General features: G+C 45.4%; 1 protein-coding gene across 1 annotated transcript in view; it reads right to left on the reverse strand.

Annotated features, from left to right (window-relative positions):
- Window positions 1-22,622, reverse strand: part of SERPINE2 (serpin family E member 2) — a 75,312-nt gene that overhangs the window by 11,592 nt on the left and 41,098 nt on the right. Inside the window, exons 2-4 of the mRNA XM_024124543.3 lie at window positions 18,066-18,346; window positions 14,574-14,801; window positions 8,560-8,757 (exon numbers count right to left, since the gene is read on the reverse strand). Of these exons, the coding sequence (XP_023980311.1) occupies window positions 8,560-8,757; window positions 14,574-14,801; window positions 18,066-18,324 (685 nt within the window). The 5' untranslated portion in view covers window positions 18,325-18,346. The remainder of the gene's footprint in view (window positions 1-8,559; window positions 8,758-14,573; window positions 14,802-18,065; window positions 18,347-22,622) is intronic.

The raw sequence follows: 22,622 nt of genomic DNA on the forward strand, positions 1-22,622 counted from the left end.
TTGCAAACGAATCAAAGGACAAAGGATTAATCTCCAAAATATATAAACAGCTCATGCCCCTCAATATTAAAAAAACAAACAACTGGATCCAAAAATGGGCAGAAGACCTAAATAGACATTTCTCCAAAGAAGACATACAGATGGCCAAGAAGCACATGAAAATCTGCTCAACATCACTAATTATTAGAGAAATGCAAATCAAAACTACACTGAGGTATCACCTCACACCAGTTAGAATGGCCATCATCAAAAAATCTAGAAACAATAAATGCTGGAGAGGGTGTGGAGAAAACGGAACCCTTTTGCACTGTTGGTGGGAATGTAAATTGATACAGCCACTTTGGAGAACAGTATGGAGGTTCCTTCAAAAACTAAAACTAGAATTACCATATGGCCCAGCAATCCCACTACTGAGCATATACCCAGGGAAAACCATAATTCAAAAAGACACATGCACCCCAGTGTTCATTGCAGCACTATTTACAATAGCCAGGTCATGGAAGCAACCTAAATGCCCATCGACAGACTAATGGATAAAGAAGATGTGGTACATATATACAATGGACTATTACTCAGCCATAAAAAGGAACAAAATTGGGTCATTTGTAGAGACATGGATGAATCTAGAAACTGTCATACAGAGTGAAGGAAGTCAAAAAGAGAAAAACAGATATCGTATATTAATGCATATATGTGGAACCTAGAAAAATGGTACAGATGAACTGGTTTCCAGGGCAGAAATAGAGACACAGATGTAGAGAACAAACGTATGGACACCAAAGGGGGAAAGAGGCAGGGGGTGGGAGTGGTGGTGTGATGAAAAGAGGCGGGGGGGGGGGGTGGTGGTGTGATGAATTGGGCGATTGGGATTGACATGTATACACTGATGTGTATAAAATGGATGACTAAAAAGAACCTTCTGTATAAAAAAATAAATAAAATAAAATTCAAAAATTCAAAGAAAATAAATAAAAATAAAAATAGCTTGCTTAGAAAGTCAAAGATAAGGGCAATTATTTCCTCCTTCCCTGGTAAGGAATTCTTTAGTCTAGACATGTCTTAACAGAATGCCTTTGGCCATCACTAAAGTCATACTGATTCTGTTGAATAGAATTTAACTAGATCACAAGGCACTTAGAATACAGTTCTTTGCAAGTTGACCCTTATCACATGGATGAAGGAATGAATCTGAGCTGCCTAAGAATGATTCTTTCGGTGGCATCTCCGAATGTAAGTGAAGAGGAGGGAGGAAAGGAGGGGGTAAACAGCTTCCACTGTTTAGGGTCCACTCTGTGCCAGGCCCACACCAACCACCCCAACACAATTAGCCTCTACAGCGCCCCACGAGGTAGGTATACGCAGTCCTATTTTACAGCTGGGGAGGCTACAGTTAGAGAAATTAAGTAACTTACCAAGGGACACATGGCTAAAAGGTGGACCAGGACTCAGTACGGACTCAGTACGTCTAATGCCAAAGATGATCCTCCTTCACTGCCTGACTTCCTACTCACTCTTCATTCATTCCAGTAACTACCATTAGGGCTTTCTGATACTTTATGGTACTTGTGCTTACTGATGAAAACACAAGAAGGATTTAAACCAGCATTTCTCAGAATGTCATCTAGAGAACACACATCCTGCAAGACGTCCGGTAGACAAAACGGATTCCACATCCCAGGAAGTTGAGGAAGCACCAGACACTCGATTCTTCCTGCAGATTCATAATATACACCAATGCTAGAAAGGCTCTGAGATATCCCGAAGTAAACTGTTTAACTCTAGTTATTCCCAGGTTTCCAAAACTAATTTGATCTTAGAACCCTTTTATCCCCACGTAAAATGTTCAAAACATTTAGCAACTGAGCAGCGCAGCTGAGCGCTGCCCATCCGAGTGGACGCAAGTGCAGACATGACAGGCGCTGGAGAGAAACCCAGGGCATGCGCATGGGGCCCAGAAGGGCCGTGAACTCCCGGGAGAAAAAACCTTCCACAGAGCGTGCCTTAGGAGCCCACGGAACCTTTACATTAGACATGCGATGGGAGAGTTGTAAGAATTAACCAGGTGGGGCTTCCCTGGTGGCGCAGTGGTTGAGAAGGGACACATGGCTAAAAGGTGGACCAGGACTCAGTACGGACTCAGTACGTCTAATGCCAAAGATGATCCTCCTTCACTGCCTGACTTCCTACTCACTCTTCATTCATTCCAGTAACTACCATTAGGGCTTTCTGATACTTTATGGTACTTGTGCTTACTGATGAAAACACAAGAAGGATTTAAACCAGCATTTCTCAGAATGTCATCTAGAGAACACACATCCTGCAAGACGTCCGGTAGACAAAACGGATTCCACATCCCAGGAAGTTGAGGAAGCACCAGACACTCGATTCTTCCTGCAGATTCATAATATACACCAATGCTAGAAAGGCTCTGAGATATCCCGAAGTAAACTGTTTAACTCTAGTTATTCCCAGGTTTCCAAAACTAATTTGATCTTAGAACCCTTTTATCCCCACGTAAAATGTTCAAAACATTTAGCAACTGAGCAGCGCAGCTGAGCGCTGCCCATCCGAGTGGACGCAAGTGCAGACATGACAGGCGCTGGAGAGAAACCCAGGGCATGCGCATGGGGCCCAGAAGGGCCGTGAACTCCCGGGAGAAAAAACCTTCCACAGAGCGTGCCTTAGGAGCCCACGGAACCTTTACATTAGACATGCGATGGGAGAGTTGTAAGAATTAACCAGGTGGGGCTTCCCTGGTGGCGCGGTGGTTGAGAGCCCGCCTGCCGATGCAGGGGACACGGGTTCGCGCCCCGGTCCGGGAGGATCCCACATGCCGCGGAGCGGCTGGGCCCGTGAGCCATGGCCGCTGAGCCTGCACTCTAGAGCCCATGCTCCGCAACAAGAGAAGCCACCGCAATGAGAAGCCCGCGCACCACAACAAAGACCCAATGCAACCAAAATAAATAAATTAATTTTAAAAAAAAGAAACTGCGAAATGTGGGAAGTTGTTAATAAATGACTAATCCGGGGCATGAAATAAGGACCTGGAAGCATTCATTAGCCACTTCTAGAAAAGTTTACTGTTCTGAAAGGTCAGGATCATGAAAAATGAAAAAATAGAAGCTGGGGTGTGTTCGAGGTGGGGCGAGAGCTGCTCCTTCTACCAGGGAATCCAGCCTTGACGGGATCCACCGTTAACTGATCAGTAAGGTGAATAACTGCTAACCATTTTGCATCTCGTCACTCACATCTGCCTGACGGTCCATTTCTCCCCAGCTCCAGGTCTGCTTCTGATCACGGGAGCTGATGACAAATGCTGGCTCAGCCGACTCCATACACACGCCCCTTCCATGCTTATCTTTACAAAATAACCCCTTTCCTCTCCGTCCACCCAATCACAGAGGTGCTGCTTTCATAGCATGGTTTTAGAGGACAAAGGTTAAAGACACAAGATCTGGATTCAAATCCTGGCTCAGACACACGCTAGCTCTGGGACTTCAGCAAGTTCCTGAACTCCAAGTCTTAGTTTCTCTATCTGTAAAATGGGACGTTAGTACCTACCTTACAGAGCTGTTGTGAAAATTAAATGAGAAAATACACGCCCAGAGCTCAGCCCAGTGGCTGCACACAGCAAAAAACCTTCATCTATGGGTGTGAGCAGCTTTGTAAGATACTTTGCTTCTTTTTTTTTTTTTTTTCCCCCGGTACGCAGGCCTCTCACTGTTGTGGCCTCTCCCGTTGCGGAGCACAGGCTCCGGACGCGCAGGCCCAGCGGCCATGGCTCACGGGCCCAGCCACTCCGCGGCATGTGGGATCTTCCCGGACCGGGGCACGAACCCGCGTCCCCTGCACTGGCAGGCGGACTCCCAACCACTGCGCCACCAGGGAAGCCCGATACTTTGCTTCTTGAGTGTCAGAATCGATCCACCAAGAGGAACCACACCCGCTGCATTGGGGCACAGCTCCCGGGCGGAATGAACCAGGCAGGGAAGGGGTATTTGGGAACCCTGTGTCAGAGCAGGAAGCCTGTCATCATCCCAGACCTCTTCCAGCCCCAGGCCCTCCATCCTTTAACATCTGGGAAGCAGACTGAGTGTTCTTTAATGAAGATAATTCCTGGAATATATAGAGATGTGAATGGAGCAGCCCCATTCATTCTAAAAAGAAGGGAAGAGGTGAAAGGGGAAAATCTGTCTTTTCTCTTAGATAAATCATGATCAACAAAAACCTTTAATGAGACATAACAGGCAAAGACTCAAGTGTTGAAAATATGGAGAAGATTTAAAACTTTCTGTAGGTGGTGCTTTGGGGATGGTCCAGTTTTTCTGGAAAGCCCCTAAAGTACTCTGATTCCTATTTTAAGTCCTACAAGGGAGGATGTATTGACAGCTAGGCTTGCTGAAGTGCAAAGAACTCTTCTCAGCCTGTAAAATCAGAGACAATATTTTAAATATTCAGTATCAGCAAAGCCTTATAGATGAAAGTCCCTTTAATTACCTTCTACTACAAGCAGCTTTGTGGATTTCTGAGTCTTAAGGAACTGTTCAGGCTATACTTAAGTAGAAATTGAAATATATGTTTGAAAAAAAGAACCACAACAAGTAGACCCACTGTATGTAGTAGTCTATATTCAGGCTTCAGTGGAAAGGGAGTTTGGGGAGAGTTGATGGGGAAGCAGTGATTTAAGCAACTGGGTGTTGGTGCCATTTGCTGGGTGAAGGCACACTGCGGGGAGAACTAGAGGGCCAGGGCAAGAGTATATTTATCTGTGGAACCAGAACTTAATAGACAACTAATTAGAGACATAATATGGATATGTAGGTATGAGTTGGAAGCTCAGAGGAGAGTGGAAGCTAGAAACATACTGTATATTCATAGACACACACGTATACACACACACATATGTACGTTTGGAATTCTTTGTGGTCTTTTTCAAAGCAGAAAAGTCTCTTAAGTCTGACTCCATAACCATAAAAACAGAAAATTTGTAACAACTTTGATTCAGCAATTCCTATCCAAGGACATTACCTTTAGAAGTTCTGACACAAATATCTAAATATTTATGTACAAGAATGCTCACTGTAGTGTTGTTATAGGAAAACAAGTAAATGGCCATCCCTAAGGTATTATGATACATTTATAACATTATGGAGTGTTATGCAGCTGATAAAAGGATCAAGTAGTTCCACGAGAATTGACAATAAAAGGTTTTCCAAGATAGACTGTCTAATGAATAAACAGATTGTAGAATAGAAATTATAGTATAATCCTATGTATGCAAAAAAGTTGGACAAATTTTACATATCCGTAGAAAAAGCCTCAAATGATATCCATAGAAAAAGCCTCAAATGATAGCCATAGAAAAAGCCTCAAATGATTTCCATAGAAAAAGCCTCAAAAAGCCTAGCACTTAGTAGGGGTTTTTATGCTGGGAAATGGGACTATAGAGTAACATTTACTTTCTGCCTTATATACTGTTGTATTTGAGGACTTTGCAATGAATATGAAATACATTTCTACTAATTTTTAAGGCTTTTTTTTTTTTAATGGAAAAGTCTCTGCCCTCAAAGTGCTTACACTTTATGGGGCTTAAGTCAGAAGGGTTTTCCCCTCCTATTTTCTACCCTCTCCCTTAACGTTATTAAGGAAATCTTCTCAGAGACCTTGATGATATCTTGGAGGAAAAGTCAGGAAGGCTGAAAAATAGGTAAATGGAAGGACAATGTTTCAGCAAAGTGACCAAAGATGGCGAGGCTTGGCTGAGGCCTCACGAGGCGCTGGGCAGGTGGCACCAGAGGCTGAGTGAGTGAGTTCAGGCAGCCTGGCCTGGCTCAGCTATCAGGACCACCTGCCTCCCATCCCTGGCTGGTCGAGTGGGCCAGACTGCGATGAGACAGGACGAAAATGGGTGACCGGCTGTGTGGTCTATGCTCATGAAAACAAATGACTTCTTGGGGCCACCACAGACTGCTGAGCTTTCTCCACAAGACAAACCTGTCTCGTCTTTCCGTGAAAAACTGCTCTGCTGGCCAAAGAGGGAAACCTGGGAGCAGATGACACCACTGGACTCTGTCTCCTGGCCCGCGAAGGAGCTGGGTTCCAATCCCAAGTTACTCAGTTAAAAACCCATGACACCGTAGAAAGGGGGGCGCGGGGAGGATGATGGTCCCAGACCACTTACCGTGTTTATTTGGCAGGGAATGAGCGCAAGGGGACTTTCACGTTCTGCTCTGAATTCAGTGCAGATCAACCAAGGTCTGACAGCTAACAGACAGGACACCAAACTGGGTCAATTCAGCAGAGTTTAATGAAGGGACCACTTAGAAGGCAAGGAGAGGGTACAGAGGAGCCATTAAGGATGGTACCCTGGACTACAAACAGTGGGGCACCATTACCAGCCTTAGCCTGGGAGGGCCAAGGGTAGGGGCTGGTGGCCCAGAGAGAAAGAGCCCTTGGGCAGGTCCTGATGGCAGGAGACCTTGCGTGGAGGGACGCTGCGGCCCTGGCGATGCAAGGAGAGGGCTGGGAAGCCAATGTCCAAGCCCGCTCTCCTGCCTTACCCCGTCACCTGCTGGTTCACCCCACTAGCCAACCAACAGGAAGCCAGAGGAAAAGGGAGCCCACTGATGCAGTCTCGTGGGGGTTCAGAAGAGGGTGGAGAAGGGAGGGCATGGATCAGGGAAGGCAGGGGAAGAGATGTCCCACACTGTGGAGCTGTGGAGTTTGAATCTTGGACCATAAGAATGTATTTGTGTCTTAACTTTCCATAAGGCACGCCACAAATTCTTAGACAAATCAGTTCTTAATTGAAAAGTCACCTGGATATGTAACTCCCTCTCTGGGAACATCCTATACACTCAAGAAAAGCATCTTCCATTCCTACAAATACAAACATTTTTAATCTTTCATGGGAATGCCTATAGAAGCTTTGCTGATTTATTCTTTACTGACTTAGTCATTACTTTTCAGCAACAGAAACACACAGTAAATGAGGGCTTCTCGCGTTTTGTTTTATTAGAATGTGTACAAAGATTGACCTAAAATAAAATAACTGTGCTTCGGATAGGAGCTGGTGGCCGTGATAACATTCCATGACGTCTTCCTGGGCAACGTAACCTGAGAATGAGTTCTGGACAAAAAGGGCCTTTCATTGGTCTCAGTTGCTTAGCTAAATGCTACCTTTCTACAGGACTTTTTTTTTTTTTTTAATTTTAAATATTTATTTATTTATTTGGCTGCACCGGGTCTTAGTTGCGGCATGCAGGATCTAGTTCCCTGACCAGGGATCAAACCGGGGCCCCCTGCATCGGAAGCGCAGAGTCTTAACCACTGGACCATCAGGGAAGTCTCTCTGCAGGGCTTTTAAATACATATTATCTTGAAAAAATTTATTGAGTGAATGACAAAATTCTACCTGGAAGTTTGATGAAGGACATGGGAGAAGGAAAGTGACTTTATTGTGTCCCTAGCATGAGTCATTTCTTAATTTAAAGAATAAGGCAGCTGGGGAAATGTTGAGCAATGCTTGATCTAACATACACTGTATATGCAAAGGGGATACTTGGGACCCACATGTCCACATATAGATTGGAGACATAAAGGCTAACTTATAGAGGAAAAAGAAGTTTAACTTAAACTGGACCACTGATACTTCAATGAAAGTAAGTTTAAAAAACAGTCACCAGCCTTAGTTGCCTATGTGTGGTAATGACTACAGAGATGGGTCATTTTCCTTTTCCCCCAACTGTAAAACTGACACATGTTCCTTAAAAAAAAATTTCAAACTCAAACAAAGAAAAATAATCATTTGAAATACTACCACTTAACATTTTACTGAACGTCCTCCAAGACATGTCTGTATGAATATATAGAAAGTATTTTACATAAATGAGATGAAACAGCATCTGCTGTTCTGTAACTTGTTTTCTGAAATCAACCACATATTATATAACTTTCTACTTATATAAATCTAATTATCATGTGTGTTCCACTACATGTACGTACATGGCTTCTATTTATTTGCTAGTGTATGATTACCTTCATATTACAAATTCCTTGGCGTGAGACTGCTGAGGCGGGGCTTCTAGAAAGTCCTCCAGACCACGGCTCCCCACCACCTACAGCACCCAGGGGTGCCCAGGTGCCCCCCACACCAGAGCCACGACTGGGCTTTGTCAATCTTCAGAATTTTGGCTAATCTGATCAGTGGAAAAGAAATATAATTTTTACTTTTATTTTTGATTTGGTAATGTAAGATTGCTAATGATGACTTGTAATGCATGCAATATGTTTCATGTCCACTTATACTCCTCACTTTGTGAATTGTCCTGTCATCTTTAAATTTCAACCTAAAAGCGTTACATGTGTTATACATTAATACATAACCTTGGCAAATAATACAAAGACTTACCACGAGCTTTTAAAAAATCCTGCCCTCTCCTCCCCTGCCCTTTATGAAAAATAAAAAGGCAGATTTGCTCTTGAACTAAGTGACAGCACCCGAGGGCCTTTCTGCGGCTGGCACATTCTAGGACAGAGCCTCCCTGAGTGTGAACTTACCGCACCGGAACACGGAGAGCTGGGCCAGCATCGGCACTTGGTAGGATTTCCCATCAGCTGCCACAAACGTGCGCTTCTTTGTGTTCTCAGGCTGAAACCGTGATTTCCATAAACCCTTAAAATACACTGCATTGACCAGGACCAGTCTGGTGAGGACACCGTCGAGAAGATCCGGGGACAGCAGGTTGTCGATCATACCTGTGCAGTCAGAGAACAGACACAGAGGACACTCAGGACTGGCAGTCCGTTTGGGGGCAAAAGGCAGCTTGCAGGATCGGGGGGAATGAAAAATCTGAGAAATTTTAAGATTCAAAGATTTGTAAAATGTAAAAATTCAAAGATTTTTAAAATTTCAAAGATTTTTAAGAGAACTTTTACAATATCCTCTTGTCCCTTCTAATTTTTTTCCTCACTAAAAATTAAAAGCTGAAAACAAGTTAAAAATCAGAGAACCAGGGCTTCCCTGGTAGCGCCGTGGTTGCGCGTCCGCCTGCCGATGCAGGGGAACCGGGTTCGCGCCCCGGTCTGGGAGGATCCCACATGCCGCGGAGCGGCTGGGCCCGTGAGCCATGGCCGCTGAGCCTGCGCGTCCGGAGCCTGTGCTCCACAACGGGAGAGGCCGCAGCAGAGGGAGGCCCGCGTACCGCAAAAAAAAAAAAAAAATCAGAGAACCAGAAAAGACTTCAGAGACCCTCTATTTAGGGTCACCAAACTTTTCATCAAGAAATTCTTTTACAACTAATTCCCTATAAACCCCATATTTTAAGAACATTTTGCTCATCTGCATACGCTATACTTAATTCATAATTAATTTCTCTGCTTTTGATAATAACTGACATGTATGACTGCCAGTGAGGGCTTTTGGTCGGCACAAGATAAACAGTTGTCGTGTTGCTTTGTTGTAACCACTGGGTTGATTTAATCCCAGTTAAAAATAAAGGAACACTTCAGCCTGTGTAATGTTATCAAAGGCAAATGCTTAATTTCTCTTAAGATTTTAGGAATGTTGAGCATTAGTTTGGAATCCCTGATTATTATATAGCTACTTAAAGAAGAGTTGAGGCTAAAATTGGTATCTATATATATGGGTCAGGGATCCATTTAGGCTCATATTATAGAGATAAAAAGAAATGGGGTCTCTCCTAGAATAATTAATTGTTAAGGAAGATGCTCTTCACAAGATATCAGGATGGTCCAGCTTGTCTGTGCAGGAATGAAGCACACACAACTGCTGCAATTTCAGGATGTTCTTGTGAAGTCACAAAGATCCTTCTAAAGTGCTACCTGTGCTTGAAGCTTTGAATTTTCATTTAGGTTCCTTCTGCTTGGTTTTTGAAGATTCAACTGTGTGTTTGTGTGTGTGTGTGTGTGTGTGGTGTGTGTGTGTGTATGGGTTTAAGAGAGATCACTAACACTAAAGCTATTAAAAATTAGTTCAGTGTAGCTTTTAGTCCAACTTTTTAAAAATGTTCATAATATAAATGCAAGTTACAATACATTAAATGGTGAGAATAAAACCAACAGCTTCTGAAGAAGCAAGAATATCTGATTCAGCAGAGAGAGCTTTAAGTTCTTTGAAATGAAGCTCAAGAAGATTTGGAGGTACAACAAACAGACGTTTACGTAAAGTCATGGTAAAGAAGCACACTTGGAGGATTCCCTGAGCCACAGGGCGCCCAGCAAGTCAGTGTCATCATTGCTCATTACTTACACAAGGGGGCACCAACGCCACCTTACATCAGGATCTGGAAGGAAAATACGGGCGATATAAATAGCCATCGCTTAAAGCAAAGCGGCTTCTGTGAACAGACTCTGTCTTGTGGGAAGGAAGTGAGAACTCTGTGCTCCAGTGATAGCAAGCTCTTGAGAGCTGGTTTGCCAATAGCGAAGGCTGTGTCCTGCCTTTGCTGGGACCATCACTCAGTCCAATTCCTACTTGCCTTTGAGACATAGCTCAGTGGTCCTCTCTTCTCCTATCTCTTCTCTGTCACTCCTCCCTGTCTCCTGGAGTTTCCATAAAGCCCAATGCTCAGCACCACCGTTACACTGCGGTATTTTATTCTAGCCAAATGTAGCATCTGTCTCCCTCAACTAAACTGTGAGCTGCACAAGAGCAAGAACCCTGTCATTCATTTTTGAAAAATCACACCTAAGATTCTAGGTTCACGATTCTGTGTTGCACACCGAGAGTCTAAAGGAACCTCTTCTGCGCTTTTTTCCTGAGGTCAATAAAGCCTCTTATTGCCACTGGTAGAACTAAGATATAATAAGGGGGCACAAAGAAATAAAAAGAAAGGATAAAAGAGAAGTGTAAGAAATTAATGGTTTAGAGGCAAGGAGGCACATGGGGGACCTGCCATCAATAACTGCCATAAACATGCATCCATCACCCATCCACCCATCCATCCACCCACCTATTCATCCATCCATCCATGTATCCAGTCTTTGATGCCTACCTGAGAAAACAAAACCAAATAAAAATAAAACCCGCCCTTCCAAAAGCTATAGATTAGAGGGAAGTGGAGGCTGATATAAGTGACTTGGAAATGCAATTGTAATAAATATCTTCAAGTGAAGTACTTAAGGATGTGAGGGCAAATAAGAGGGGGATCCGGGCTTCCCTGGTGCCGCAAGTGGTTGAGAGTCCGCCTGCCGATGCGGGGGACGCGGGTTCGCGCCCCGGTCCGGGAGGATCCCACGTGCCGCGGGGCGGCTGGGCCCGTGAGCCGTGGCCGCTGAGCCTGCGCGTCCGGAGCCTGCGCCCCGCGGCGGGAGAGGCCACGACGGTGAGAGGCCCGCGTACCGCAAAAAAAAAAAAAAAAAAAAAAAAAGAGGGGGATCTGATCTGGTGGATGAGGTCAGGGATGGATGGATTCCTTGAGGAAGTATTACTTGAGCCAATAGCTATAAAAGTAGCTCACATTCGTTGAACATTTGCAAAGTGCCAACCACCTGGCTAAAGGACTTATGCTTATTATTTATAGTCCCGTAACAACCTTAATGTTATTGTAACAATTCTAGTAGGTACCACTACTGTATCTCCATTTTACAGAGGAGGGTGCTGAGGCACAGGGAGGTTAAGTAACCTGCCTGATGGTACACAGCCAGCAGGTGGCAGAACTGAGGTTCCAACTGGGCACTCATGCTTGTAACTATTATGCCATTCTTGAGAGAGTGTGAAATGAATAGGCAAGGGGCATGGGGAAGGAAAGCATTCCAGGTAGCAGGATGCACCGGGGCGGGGGAGGGGGGCGGAGAGAGGATGGCGAGTATGAGTTGGGAGGAAGCCCGCATGCTTGGGGCTGAGGCCGCAGAGAGGTGGCAGGGCAGCCCCAGCCAGGCCATCACCACGTCCCTAGCACACTGGAAAGGCTCCCCCACTCTCTGCAGGGCAGGATCTGACATCACGCAGCAGTCTTCCACACGTGGACAGTTTGATCACCAGGGTCCTTCTGACACCTCGCAAATACACAAGCGCCTCTGAGCAGGCCGCTTGGAAATTTGTGGGAGTGGTTTTGGTTGCAAAGACAGTGGCCAGAGATGCTACACGTCCTGCAGTGTTCAAAACAGCCCAAACAATGAACTGTCCTGCTTTCAAACGCCCCGCTGCGTAGTCATGTCCGTGAGAAACCTGCTTCTTGTCATCTGAGCCCAGAACCTTATTCTTTTTCCGGTGTAAACACAAAGTATCTTTTATTTTGCATACTTTTAATGTGTGCTGAATTTGTCAGGAATGTGACTACCACGCAAACCAAGTGAAGTCTGTACTTGTTTTGCTCGGAAGTTTACCAAGAGTTTTGCAGCGTTTTAGAAAAAACTGCCTCAACGATGGTAACACAGCCCATGGTTTTTGTGTCGCCAGTGCAGTGTGCCTGTCTCGGTCTGCTTTTGTGGCTGTCAATTCACAGTCAATGTGAATGTCAATTCTTATTCTAAGAATCTGACTGTTACGTATTCAGGGGTGGCTGTAGCCAAGGGTTTACCTACTGAACTACATCTATAAATAACTTTTGTTTTTCCTGGTATTACAGTTTGGCATTATATTAATTTTTTTAAAATTTGTGTAATGTGCATAGGTTATATGAGCTACGAATTTCATTTCAAGAGAGTAAACAGAGTGAAAATCTTTGTTTAACAGCGGGAGTTAGGTCTGCAGGGTTGAAAATCACTTTTCTAGCCTCATTGCTTTCCCTTCCCCGGTTGCTGTGAGAAATGCATTGAGTCAGTGTGTGTTCAAGTGGTCTGAAACGGTCGGGCGGCATCCTGGGGGACTTACTACTCCCAGGACGCAGCAAAGAAGAAGGCTGGGTGGGCGCTGACACGTCACATCATACAGCTACCAGCATCTGAGGGCCATCAGCTTCCTACCTCTGTTCTTAGTCCTACAGGCTCAGAAAAACACACTAACCCCCTCCCATTTGCTGGTCTCCTGCGTTTCTGTTGTGATAGGCCTGGACCCACTGACTGTTCTGCCCTTTCTCTCTCAGAGCCCCACGGCTCAGTCCGCCTGATCATTTCGTGGTTTCAGGAAGGGAGCCCAGGTTGCACCGTGCAGGATCCTGTTGAAAAGGGATGTCACAGGTTTACCAAAACCACACGCTGGCTCTCCTCCACCCTCCAGAGCATTCCCCATCCTGCTCTTCTCTAGCCCCTCACATGGTTTGCAAATTTTCACATCTACAAGTCTGGAGGGAGACCGGGGGAGGACTTGCTTTAGTGCAGAATGCTAGGTCCCTGCCTCACAGATTCTGCCTCAGTAGACTGGGGTCCAGAGATCTGCATTCTTTTTTTTTTTTGCTTGGGATCTTAGTTCCCTGACCAGGGACTGAACGCGGGCCCTCAGCAGTGAAAGCGCCTAGACCTAACCACTGGACCACCAAGGAATTCCCCAGAGATTTGCATTCTAAACACACGCCCCAGGAGCCACGCTTTGAGAGACATGACCCGAAAAGCCAGAGTTTCCCCAAGTTTTGTCTTTGGGCTTACTCTCCTTATTGAGTCTCTTTTGCTTCCACTCTTGTGACTTTAACTCTCCCCTTCGGTGAAAAACGGTTCCCAGATCTCCGTTTCTAGCCTTAACTTTCCTCCGATGTTCTGGACCTACCTCTCCCTCTGAATGTTTCCACCTGAACCTGAAGTTTACAAATTAACAGGCTAAAAACACTGATGTTAGACATTTCTTCAGTTTCGTGGAGGGAGAGATGCACATACACAAGTAATCACAGAGTGTGGATGTGGTCTAACGAAGGGAGCAGTCATGGATGAGCATATGCCCATCCTAACGGGGGGAGGCACCTACTTCCTGGGACAGCAGAAGCAAGAGGTGAGGAAGGGGAGGGGAGAGAGAAGGGGGAGGGGCATCATAGGGGCAGCGGGTCAAGAGGAGCAAACTATTATGTATAAAACAAGCTGCAAGAATGTATTGTACAACAAAGGGAATATAGCCAGTATTCTATAATAACTATAAATGGAGTATAACCTTTAAAAATTGTGAATCACTGCATTGTACACCTGTACCTTATATAATATTGTACGTCAATTATACTTCAATGTAAAAAGGAGGAGGCAAGGAAGGTGTGGGGAGAGCTCAATCCCGAACCTGAAAGGCTGAGAAGCACATTCTGAGCAAAGGGAATGTGGATACAGAAGTAGGAAGGAATGCGCACTAAAGCCTTGCAAACAGACAAGGGCCTGTGGGCAGGGACTCTGGAGATGAGATGCTGCGAAGAAAGAAGAGAGTCTGTGGAGCGGTATTCCGCCCTGCTGCCCGAGAGCCACGGGGAGACAGGTCCCCAGGGGGCACGGCTGACGGCGGCAGGAAAAGGGTAGGAAGGCGGCCTGAGCCCTGGGGCTCTGAGAGAGAAAGGGCGGAGCAGTCAGTGGGTCCAGGCCTATCACAACAGAAGGGCCACTGGGCACGCAGGCCCCAGTGAGGGTCTCAGAGCCCAACTCACGCTTTCATTCACAAAGCGGAAAATCACACCCGCTCACTCCCGGGAACCGGGGCCACTCACCCCTCGTCTCGTTCCTAACCCACACGTTGATGGAGTCACAGGCGGAGGCGGGGTCTTCGAAGTTCGCGTTCCGGACTTCACACTGAAACACGTCTTTGTTCCTCGTGACGAAAGGCACTTCCATCTTGAAGCCATTCTTCACAAACACGGCATTGGCCACCGTCACAATATCTTTATTCTTCTTGGAGACGATGGCCTTGTTGATCTTCTTTAATACTTTACCGACTCCTGAAGGAGAAAGGAGAAAATGCAGCAATATTTCCGCAAGAATGTAGGAAGGTTATTTTTGTTTTAATATCTTCTATATTATGGCAAATAAGAACAGTATAAACAAAACTAGTATGAGTAGCAAGAGACTAAGTCATCTGCTTTCTCAGTGGCCTTCTGTTAAGAAAAGGGAGGGCGTAGAATGAAGTATAACTATTAATAGCCTCTGAAGATCAATTGCACTTCTAGCCTCAAAGCAGGCATCTTCCAGGCCTTCTCCACAACTTCCCCAGGTAGACCTCGCTCTCCTGGAAGACTTTCCTGGCACCAGGTCAATAGGGAGACTGGAAAACTCATCAGTTATGTAGCCATGGGGGAATAAACCAAAGGACTCTTCCTAATCCAGTCTCTCTTTCTTAACAATCTTAAGCGCTATTTCCTTTCTTGCCAAAGATTTAACAACACGGTTTTTCTCTATTTTGGGGGAAAAAAGGTATAAAGTTGAACATCAGAAAGACTATAAAAAATGGCCATGTGCCACCATCCAAGAACAAGGTGATTTTTACTTGACACGAAGCTCCCAAAATAAGGGAATTAGTTTTACGGCAACGTAAGCTTTATTTTACACAGGCCATTCATACATGCTCCATTTAGTTTCAGAGCATGGAAAAGAGGGAAATAAGTTATAAAGGATGAAATGTGTTCCTACAGAGAGCTCGAATTACAGATCTGTCTTCCTCGCTTGGGGTCCTTTCAAAATGACACTGTCCTAAAACAACCGGCAGAGTCACCTTGACGGTCCCCTGGAGAGCTGACCTGTCATTCTTAAATAATGGCAGGTAAGAGCCCCACGGTTTGGCCCTCTGTGAGGCCTCCGGAGACTGCACCCCTCACGGGTTCTGTGGGGCAGGCCCAGCGGGAGGGGGCAGGCACGCTGTACAACGAAGGGACCAGCAGACTTCAGAGCCCAGTCTCGGCACTTGTCCCTTTCAGCTCCTCCACGGTCCCCCGTGTCCTGCCCAGAAAAGACGAGGGCAGATCCTCCTCCTGTGGCCCAGACTGTGCTGCCTCTGCCCTCAACCAGAGTGCCGCTGTCTTGAGTTCTCAGAGGCTGAGCCCGAACCAGGGCCTGAAAACCCACCCGGGCTCCCCCGATGAGTCCGTCATGTGAACTGAAGTCACTCCACAACTCGACTGCTAGTGATTTTGGAGGAAGAAGAGACGGGGGTTGGGGGGAGTTGCCAACAGAGCAATATTGTCAAAACTTTAGAAACACTAGTTAAAATGAATGTGGCTCAACGGGAAGACTGACAAGACAATCCAGGTGCTCTTTTGGAATGGTGCTGGCCGACAGGGCCTGGATGGCGCTGGGAGAGGCCAGGAGCCCCGTGGGCGATGCACTATGAAGTTATAAACCACCAAGAGTTCTGTGGGCTTCCAAGCAAGGGCATAACGGTGTGTTCCAAATATTTAGTCCCCCAGTGCTTCCAACAGGTGAACAAACTGCAAACTCATGCAAATTTTAATGCCCTGGGCTTCCCTGGTGGCGCAGTGGTTGCGAGTCCGCCTGCCGATGCAGGGGACACGGATTCGTGCCCCGGTCCGGGAAGATCCCACATGCCGTGGAGCGGCTGGGCGCGTGAGCCATGGCCGCTGAGCCTGCGCGTCCGGAGCCTGTGCTCCGCAACGGGAGAGGCCACAGCAGAGGGAGGCCCGTGTACCGCAAAAAAAGAAAAAAAAAAAAGTTTAATGCCCTGTAAATGGAGCTGGGCAGGTGGGCATCTCGTGCTGGCAGCCCCCGGGGCCTACACAGAGAAGGATAGAACTGGGGTGCAGAGGGGAGCCCTGAAGCACGCAACCCCCCGTCTCTCCTCCTCTCCCAGCAAAGGCGTCAACGTGGTCAAGATTCCTAGAACTTTATGGCCAGTGGGAATGGAGGGATGTGGGTGGGAAAACGTCCTCGCTTCCCAATAAAGCCACTAAAACCTGGACGTCAGACGTGACCTGTCAAGGTCACGGCACAGGCTGATGCCAAGGAAGGGCTCCAAGGCTAGCGCTGGTCCATGCCCAGCACTGTGGAGGGAGCAGTGGAAGGGGACTCGGGTGAGAAACCTGAGCTAAAGCTGAGTGACAGCACTAGGAGATGTAAGCTCTTAAGCTTAAACAGGTAATTAAAACGGGGCTTTCTTTGAAGAAAATGAAACCATTCCTATTGGACCTTACTTTTTTTTTTTTTTTTAATTAACTTATTTTATTTATTTATTATTTTTGGCTGTGTCGGGGCTTCCTTGCTGCGCACGGGCTTTCTCTAGTTGTGGCGAGCGGGCGCTTCTCTTGTTATGGAGCGCAGGCTCCAGGCGCGTGGGCTTCAGTAGTTGTGGCATGCGGGCTCAGTAGTTGTGGCTCATGGGCTCTAGAGCGCAGGCTCAGTAGTTGTGGCGCACGGGCTTAGTTGCTCTGCGGCATGTGAGATCTTCCCGGACCAGGGCTCGAACCCGTGTCCCCTGCATCGGCAGGCGGATTCTTAACCACTGCGCCACCAGGGAAGCCCTGGGCCTTACTTTTCAACAAACTTCCTTTGTAGCTTTTTATTTTGAAATAATGATAGAATCACAGGAAGTTGCAAAACAATATACAAGGTGGTCCTGTATATTTCCACTTTTCACCCAGTTTCCCCAATGGTAGTAATCTTGCATGATGGTAGTACAGATCCACAACGAGAAAACTGCCACTGGTGCAATCCCCAGAGCTCATTCACCTGTTTTACATACATATGCGTGTGCGTGTGCGTGTGTGTGTGCATGTGTGTGTGTCTCTATGCAAGTTTACCCCCCATGGAGATGCGTGTGTCCGCCACCTCAACTGAGACGCAGAGCGGTTCCATCAGCATAAGACTGCCCCGGGCTGCCCTCCATGGTCACACCCACCCACCTCCCCAGATTACAGATTTAAAAGTACGTTCACAGCCATGATGCATTCTGAGCCCTGTACAACATAGAGGGGGGGCAGACGGGAAGTTTTCTTGTTAGAGATGAGAAAACGGGGCTTTCAAGGGGTCAAGTGACTGCCCAAAGCCCCACAGCTACCGAACGGAGACCAGAACCCAGCTCTCCTAACTCCTAGCATTGCCACTGTGCCTTGGGGGAGACTGGCCCTCAAGCCCAGGGGGCGCCAGCAAGACCCCTCTCAGCTGCTCTGCTCCTCGAGCGGTAAGCAAAGACCAAGCTAGGGACGCTCAGACTGGGACTCCGGCAAGGCCCACCAGCCAGGCCCAGGCGCACGCACCATTCACGCCGTATCTCATCACCGTGGTGAGCTGCTTCTTGGTCCTGCCGTCGGCTCCCAGCTGAAGCATCCCCAGGACGGACGCAATCCCATGCGGGGAAACGACGATGTTGTCATGAGGCCGGGACTTGACAATCTGATTGAACACCTGGATTCCTGTGTCCGAGCCTAGTTCCTCCAGAGACAGGGGGTTGAACTGGGAGCACACAGAGGGCAATGTCACGGTGGCCACGAGGAAAAAGGGAAAATGCCAATTCATGGTTCCTTCTGGCAAGGACAACCTGAAAAATGAAATCAAGAAAATATTTACATTCTACATTTAATGAATACTTTTTTGGAGGCTACTTTGTACTCAGCTAGATATGATTTACTATACTCAGTGTAGCTGAATGTCTTTAATATATTCAAGACACAACAGTGTAGATTCGATTGTTTTCCTTTATATATATTTTGTTAGGGGGACGGGGAGCGAGAGGAAGGAAACTTCCACTTGCTGGTCCCAACTCTGTGCCAGACACAATTCTAATTATTTCATCCTTGTTACCGCCCTTCATCCAATCACACCAATATTTACTGAGAGCCTACTGTGTGCCAGGCACTTGTCTAAGTGCTGAGCATGGAAATGTAAGTAAGATGGCCAAGACCCCTGCCCTCCTGGAGTTTATATTCTGGAGGGGAGACAGAAAATAAACCAGGAGGCAATCAAGTCATTTCAGAGAGGGATCAGGCCACAACAATAAGACACGGTGATGTGAGTGAATGGAGTGGAGGAGCATGTGACAGGACAGGCAGGGAGGCCACCTCTGCAGAGGGACACGCGTGCTGAGAGCTGAGTGGCAAGAAAGGGGGGGAAGGATGTTCCAGGCAGAAGGACGGCAGGGCGAAGTCCCTGAGGTGGGAACAAAGGTAGATTGTTGGAGGTTGGTGTGCCAGCGATGTAAGGGACATGGAGGGGAGAGGTTGGGGAGGAGGTGAAGAAGACAAAGGAGGTGAAGAAGACAAAAAGACTTGTATGAGGATGTTCATGTCTGCTTTGTTCATGTCATCCAAAAATTAGAATCGTTCCAAATGTCCACCACCAGAAGAACAAATAAATTGTGGGATATTCACACAGTGGTATACTATGTAGCAATAAAAAAAATAACTATAGCAACAGGAATAAATTTAAAAACTATTAAGTTGAATGAGAGAGGATGAGCTGAAAACACTAAAATACTATATAATTAATAACAAACATTTCTGGCATTTAAAAAGAGGCAAAATTAACATACATGGTGATAGAAATCAAAGGTGTTTTCTTATGGGATGTAGGGTTTATTGGAGGGGCATGAGGAAAATGTTGAAGGTGATTGAAATGTTCTGAATATTGATTGGAATGGTAGCTATATGGATGTATACATTTACCAAAACTCATCAAATTTTATAGCAAAGTGATGTATATTTCATTGTATATACATTTTACAAAATTTATTTTTTTTTATTTTTTATTTTTTTGCGGCACGCGGGCCTCCCTCTGCTGCGGCCTCTCCCGTTGCGGAGCACAGGCTCCGGACGCGCAGGCTCAGCGGCCATGGCTCACGGGTCCAGCCGCTCCGCGGCATGTGGGATCTTCCGGGACCGGGGCGCGAACCCGGTTCCCCTGCATCGGCAGGCGGACGCGCAACCACTGCGCCAGCAGGGAAGCCCAGTTTTTCTTTCTTTAAATTTTTTTGAATTTTATTTATTTATTCATTTATACAGCAGGTTCTTATTAGTTGTCTATTTTATACATATTAGTGTATACACGTCAATCCCAATCTCCCAGTTCATCCCACCCCCACCCCCACCCCCCCCGTGGCTTTCCCCACTTGGTGTGCATATGTTTGTTCTCTACATCTGTGTCTCAACTTCTGCCCTGCAAACTGGTTCATCTGTACCATTTTTCTAGACTCCACATATATGCGTTAATATACGATATTTGTTTTTCTCTTTCTGAATTATGTCACTCTGTATAACAGTCTCTAGGTCCATCCACGTATCTGCAAATGACCTAATTTTGTTCTTTTTATGACTGAGTAATATTCCATTGTATAGATGTACCACATCTTCTTTATCCGTTCATTTGTCGATGGGCATTTAGGTTGCTTCCATGTCCTGGCTATTGTAAATAGTGCTGCAATCAACATTGGGGTGCATGTGTCTTTCTGAATTATGGCTTTCTCTGGGTATATGCCCAGTAGTGGGATTGCTGGGTCATATGGTAATTCTATTTTTATCTTATTTATTTACTTTAAAAAATTATTTATTTATTTATTTTACTTTTGGCTCTATTGGGTCTTCGTTGCTGCACGCGGGCTTTCTCTAGCTGCAGCGAGCGGGGGCTACTCCTCGTTGTGGTGCACGGGCTTCTCACTGCAGTGGCTTCTCTTGCTGCAGAGCAACGGCTCTAGGCACGCGGGCTTCAGTAGTCGTGGCACGTGGGCTCAGTAGTTGTGGCTCGTGGGCTCTAGAGCGCAGGCTCAGTAGTTCTGGTGCATGGGCGTAATTGCTCCGTGGCATATGGGATCTTCCCAGACCAGGGCTCGAACCCGTGTCCCCTGCATTGGCAGGCGGATTCTTAACCACTGCATCACCAGGGAAGTCTGGTAATTCTATTTTTAGCTTTTTAAGGAACCTCCATACTGTTCTCCATAGTGGCTGTATCAATTTACATTCCCACCAACAGTGCAAGAGGGCTCCCTTTTCTCCACACCCTCTCAAGCATTTGTTGTTTGTAGATCTTTTGATGATGCCCATTCTAATCAGTGTGAGGTGATACCTCGTAGTTTTGATTTGCATTTCTCTAATAATTAGTGATGTTGAGCAGCTTTTCATGTGCTTCTTGGCCAGCTGTATGTCTTCTTTGGAGAAATGTCTATTTAGGTCTTCTGCCCATTTTTTGATTGGGTTGTTTGTTTTTTTTAACACTGAGCTGCATGAGCTGTTTATATATTTTGGAGATTAATCCTTTGTCCTTGATTTGTTTGCAAATATTTTCTGAGGGTTGTCTTTTCATCTTGTTTATAGTTTCCTTTGTTTGTCATATATAACCTTTATTATGTTAAGGTAGGTTCCCCCTATGCCCACTTTCTGGAGAGTTTTTATCATAAATGGGTGTTGAATTTTGTCCAAAGCTTTTTCTGCATCTATTGAGATGATCATATGGTTTTTCTTCTTCGGTTTGTTAATATGGTGTATCACATTGATTGATTTGCATATATTGAAGAATCCTCGCATCCCTGGGATAAATCCCACTTGATCACGGTGTCTGATCCTTTTAACGTGTTGTTGGATTCTGTTTGCTAGTATTTTGTTGAGGAATTTTGCAACTATATTCATCAGTGATAATGGTCTGTAATTTTCTTTTTTGGCAGTGTCTTTTTCTGGTTTTGGTATCAGGGTGATGGTGGCCTCGTAGAATGAGTTTTGGAGTGTTCCTTCCGCTGCAATTTTTTGGAAGAGTTTGAGAAGGATGGGTGTTAGCTTTTCTCTTTCTGCAGTGTCTGTTGTAACTTCTCCCTTTTCATTTCTAATTTTATTGATTTGAGTCCTCTCCCTCTTTTTTGTGATGAGTCTGGCTAAAGGTTTATCAATTTTGTTTACCTTCTCAAAGAACCAGCTTTTAGTTATATTGATCTTTTAATGTTTTCTTTGTTTCTATTTCATTTATTTCTGCTCTGATATTTGTGATTTCTTTCCTTCTACTAACTTTGAGTTCTGTTTGTTCTTCTTTCTCTAGTTCCTTTAGGTGTAAGGTTAGATTGTTTGAGATTTTTCTTGTTTTTTGAGGTAGGATTGTATTGGTATAAACTTCCCTCTTAGAACTACTTTTGCTGCATCCTGTAGGTTTTGGATTGTCATGTTTTCATTGTCATTCATCTCCAGGTATTTTTTGATTTCCTGTTTGGTTGATCTCTTGGTTATTTAGTAACCTATTGTTTAGTCTCCATGTATTTGTGTTTTTTACATTTTTTCCCTGTAACTTATTTCTAATCTCATAGTGTTGTGGTCTGAAAAGATGCTTGATATGATTTCAGTTTTCTTAAATTTACCAAGGCTTGATTTGTGACCCAAGATGTGGTCTATCCTGGAGAATGTTCCCTGTGCACTTGAGAAGAAAGCGTAATCTGCTGTTTTCAGATGGAATGTCCTATAAATATCAATTAAATCTATCTGGTCTACTGTGTCATTTAAAGCTTGTTGTTTCCTTATTAATTTTCTGTCTGAATGATCTGTCCATTGGTGTAAGTGAGGTGTTACAGTCCCCCAGTATTACTGTCTTACTGTTGATTTCCTCTTTTATAGCTGTTAGCAGTTGCCTTATGTATTGAGGTGCTCCTATGTTGGGTGCATATATACATATATTTATAATTGCTATATCTTCTTCTTGGATTGTTCCCTTCATCATTACGTACTGTCCTTCCTTCTGTTGTAACATTCTTTATTTTAAAGTCTATTTTATTGATATGAGTATTGCTACTCCTGCTTTCTTTTGATTTCTGCTTGCTTGGAATATCTTTTTCCATCGTTTCCCACTTA

The sequence above is a fragment of the Physeter macrocephalus genome, chromosome 2, assembly GCF_002837175.3.
Source record: "Physeter macrocephalus isolate SW-GA chromosome 2, ASM283717v5, whole genome shotgun sequence".
Taxonomy (NCBI): Eukaryota; Metazoa; Chordata; class Mammalia; order Artiodactyla; family Physeteridae; genus Physeter; species Physeter macrocephalus.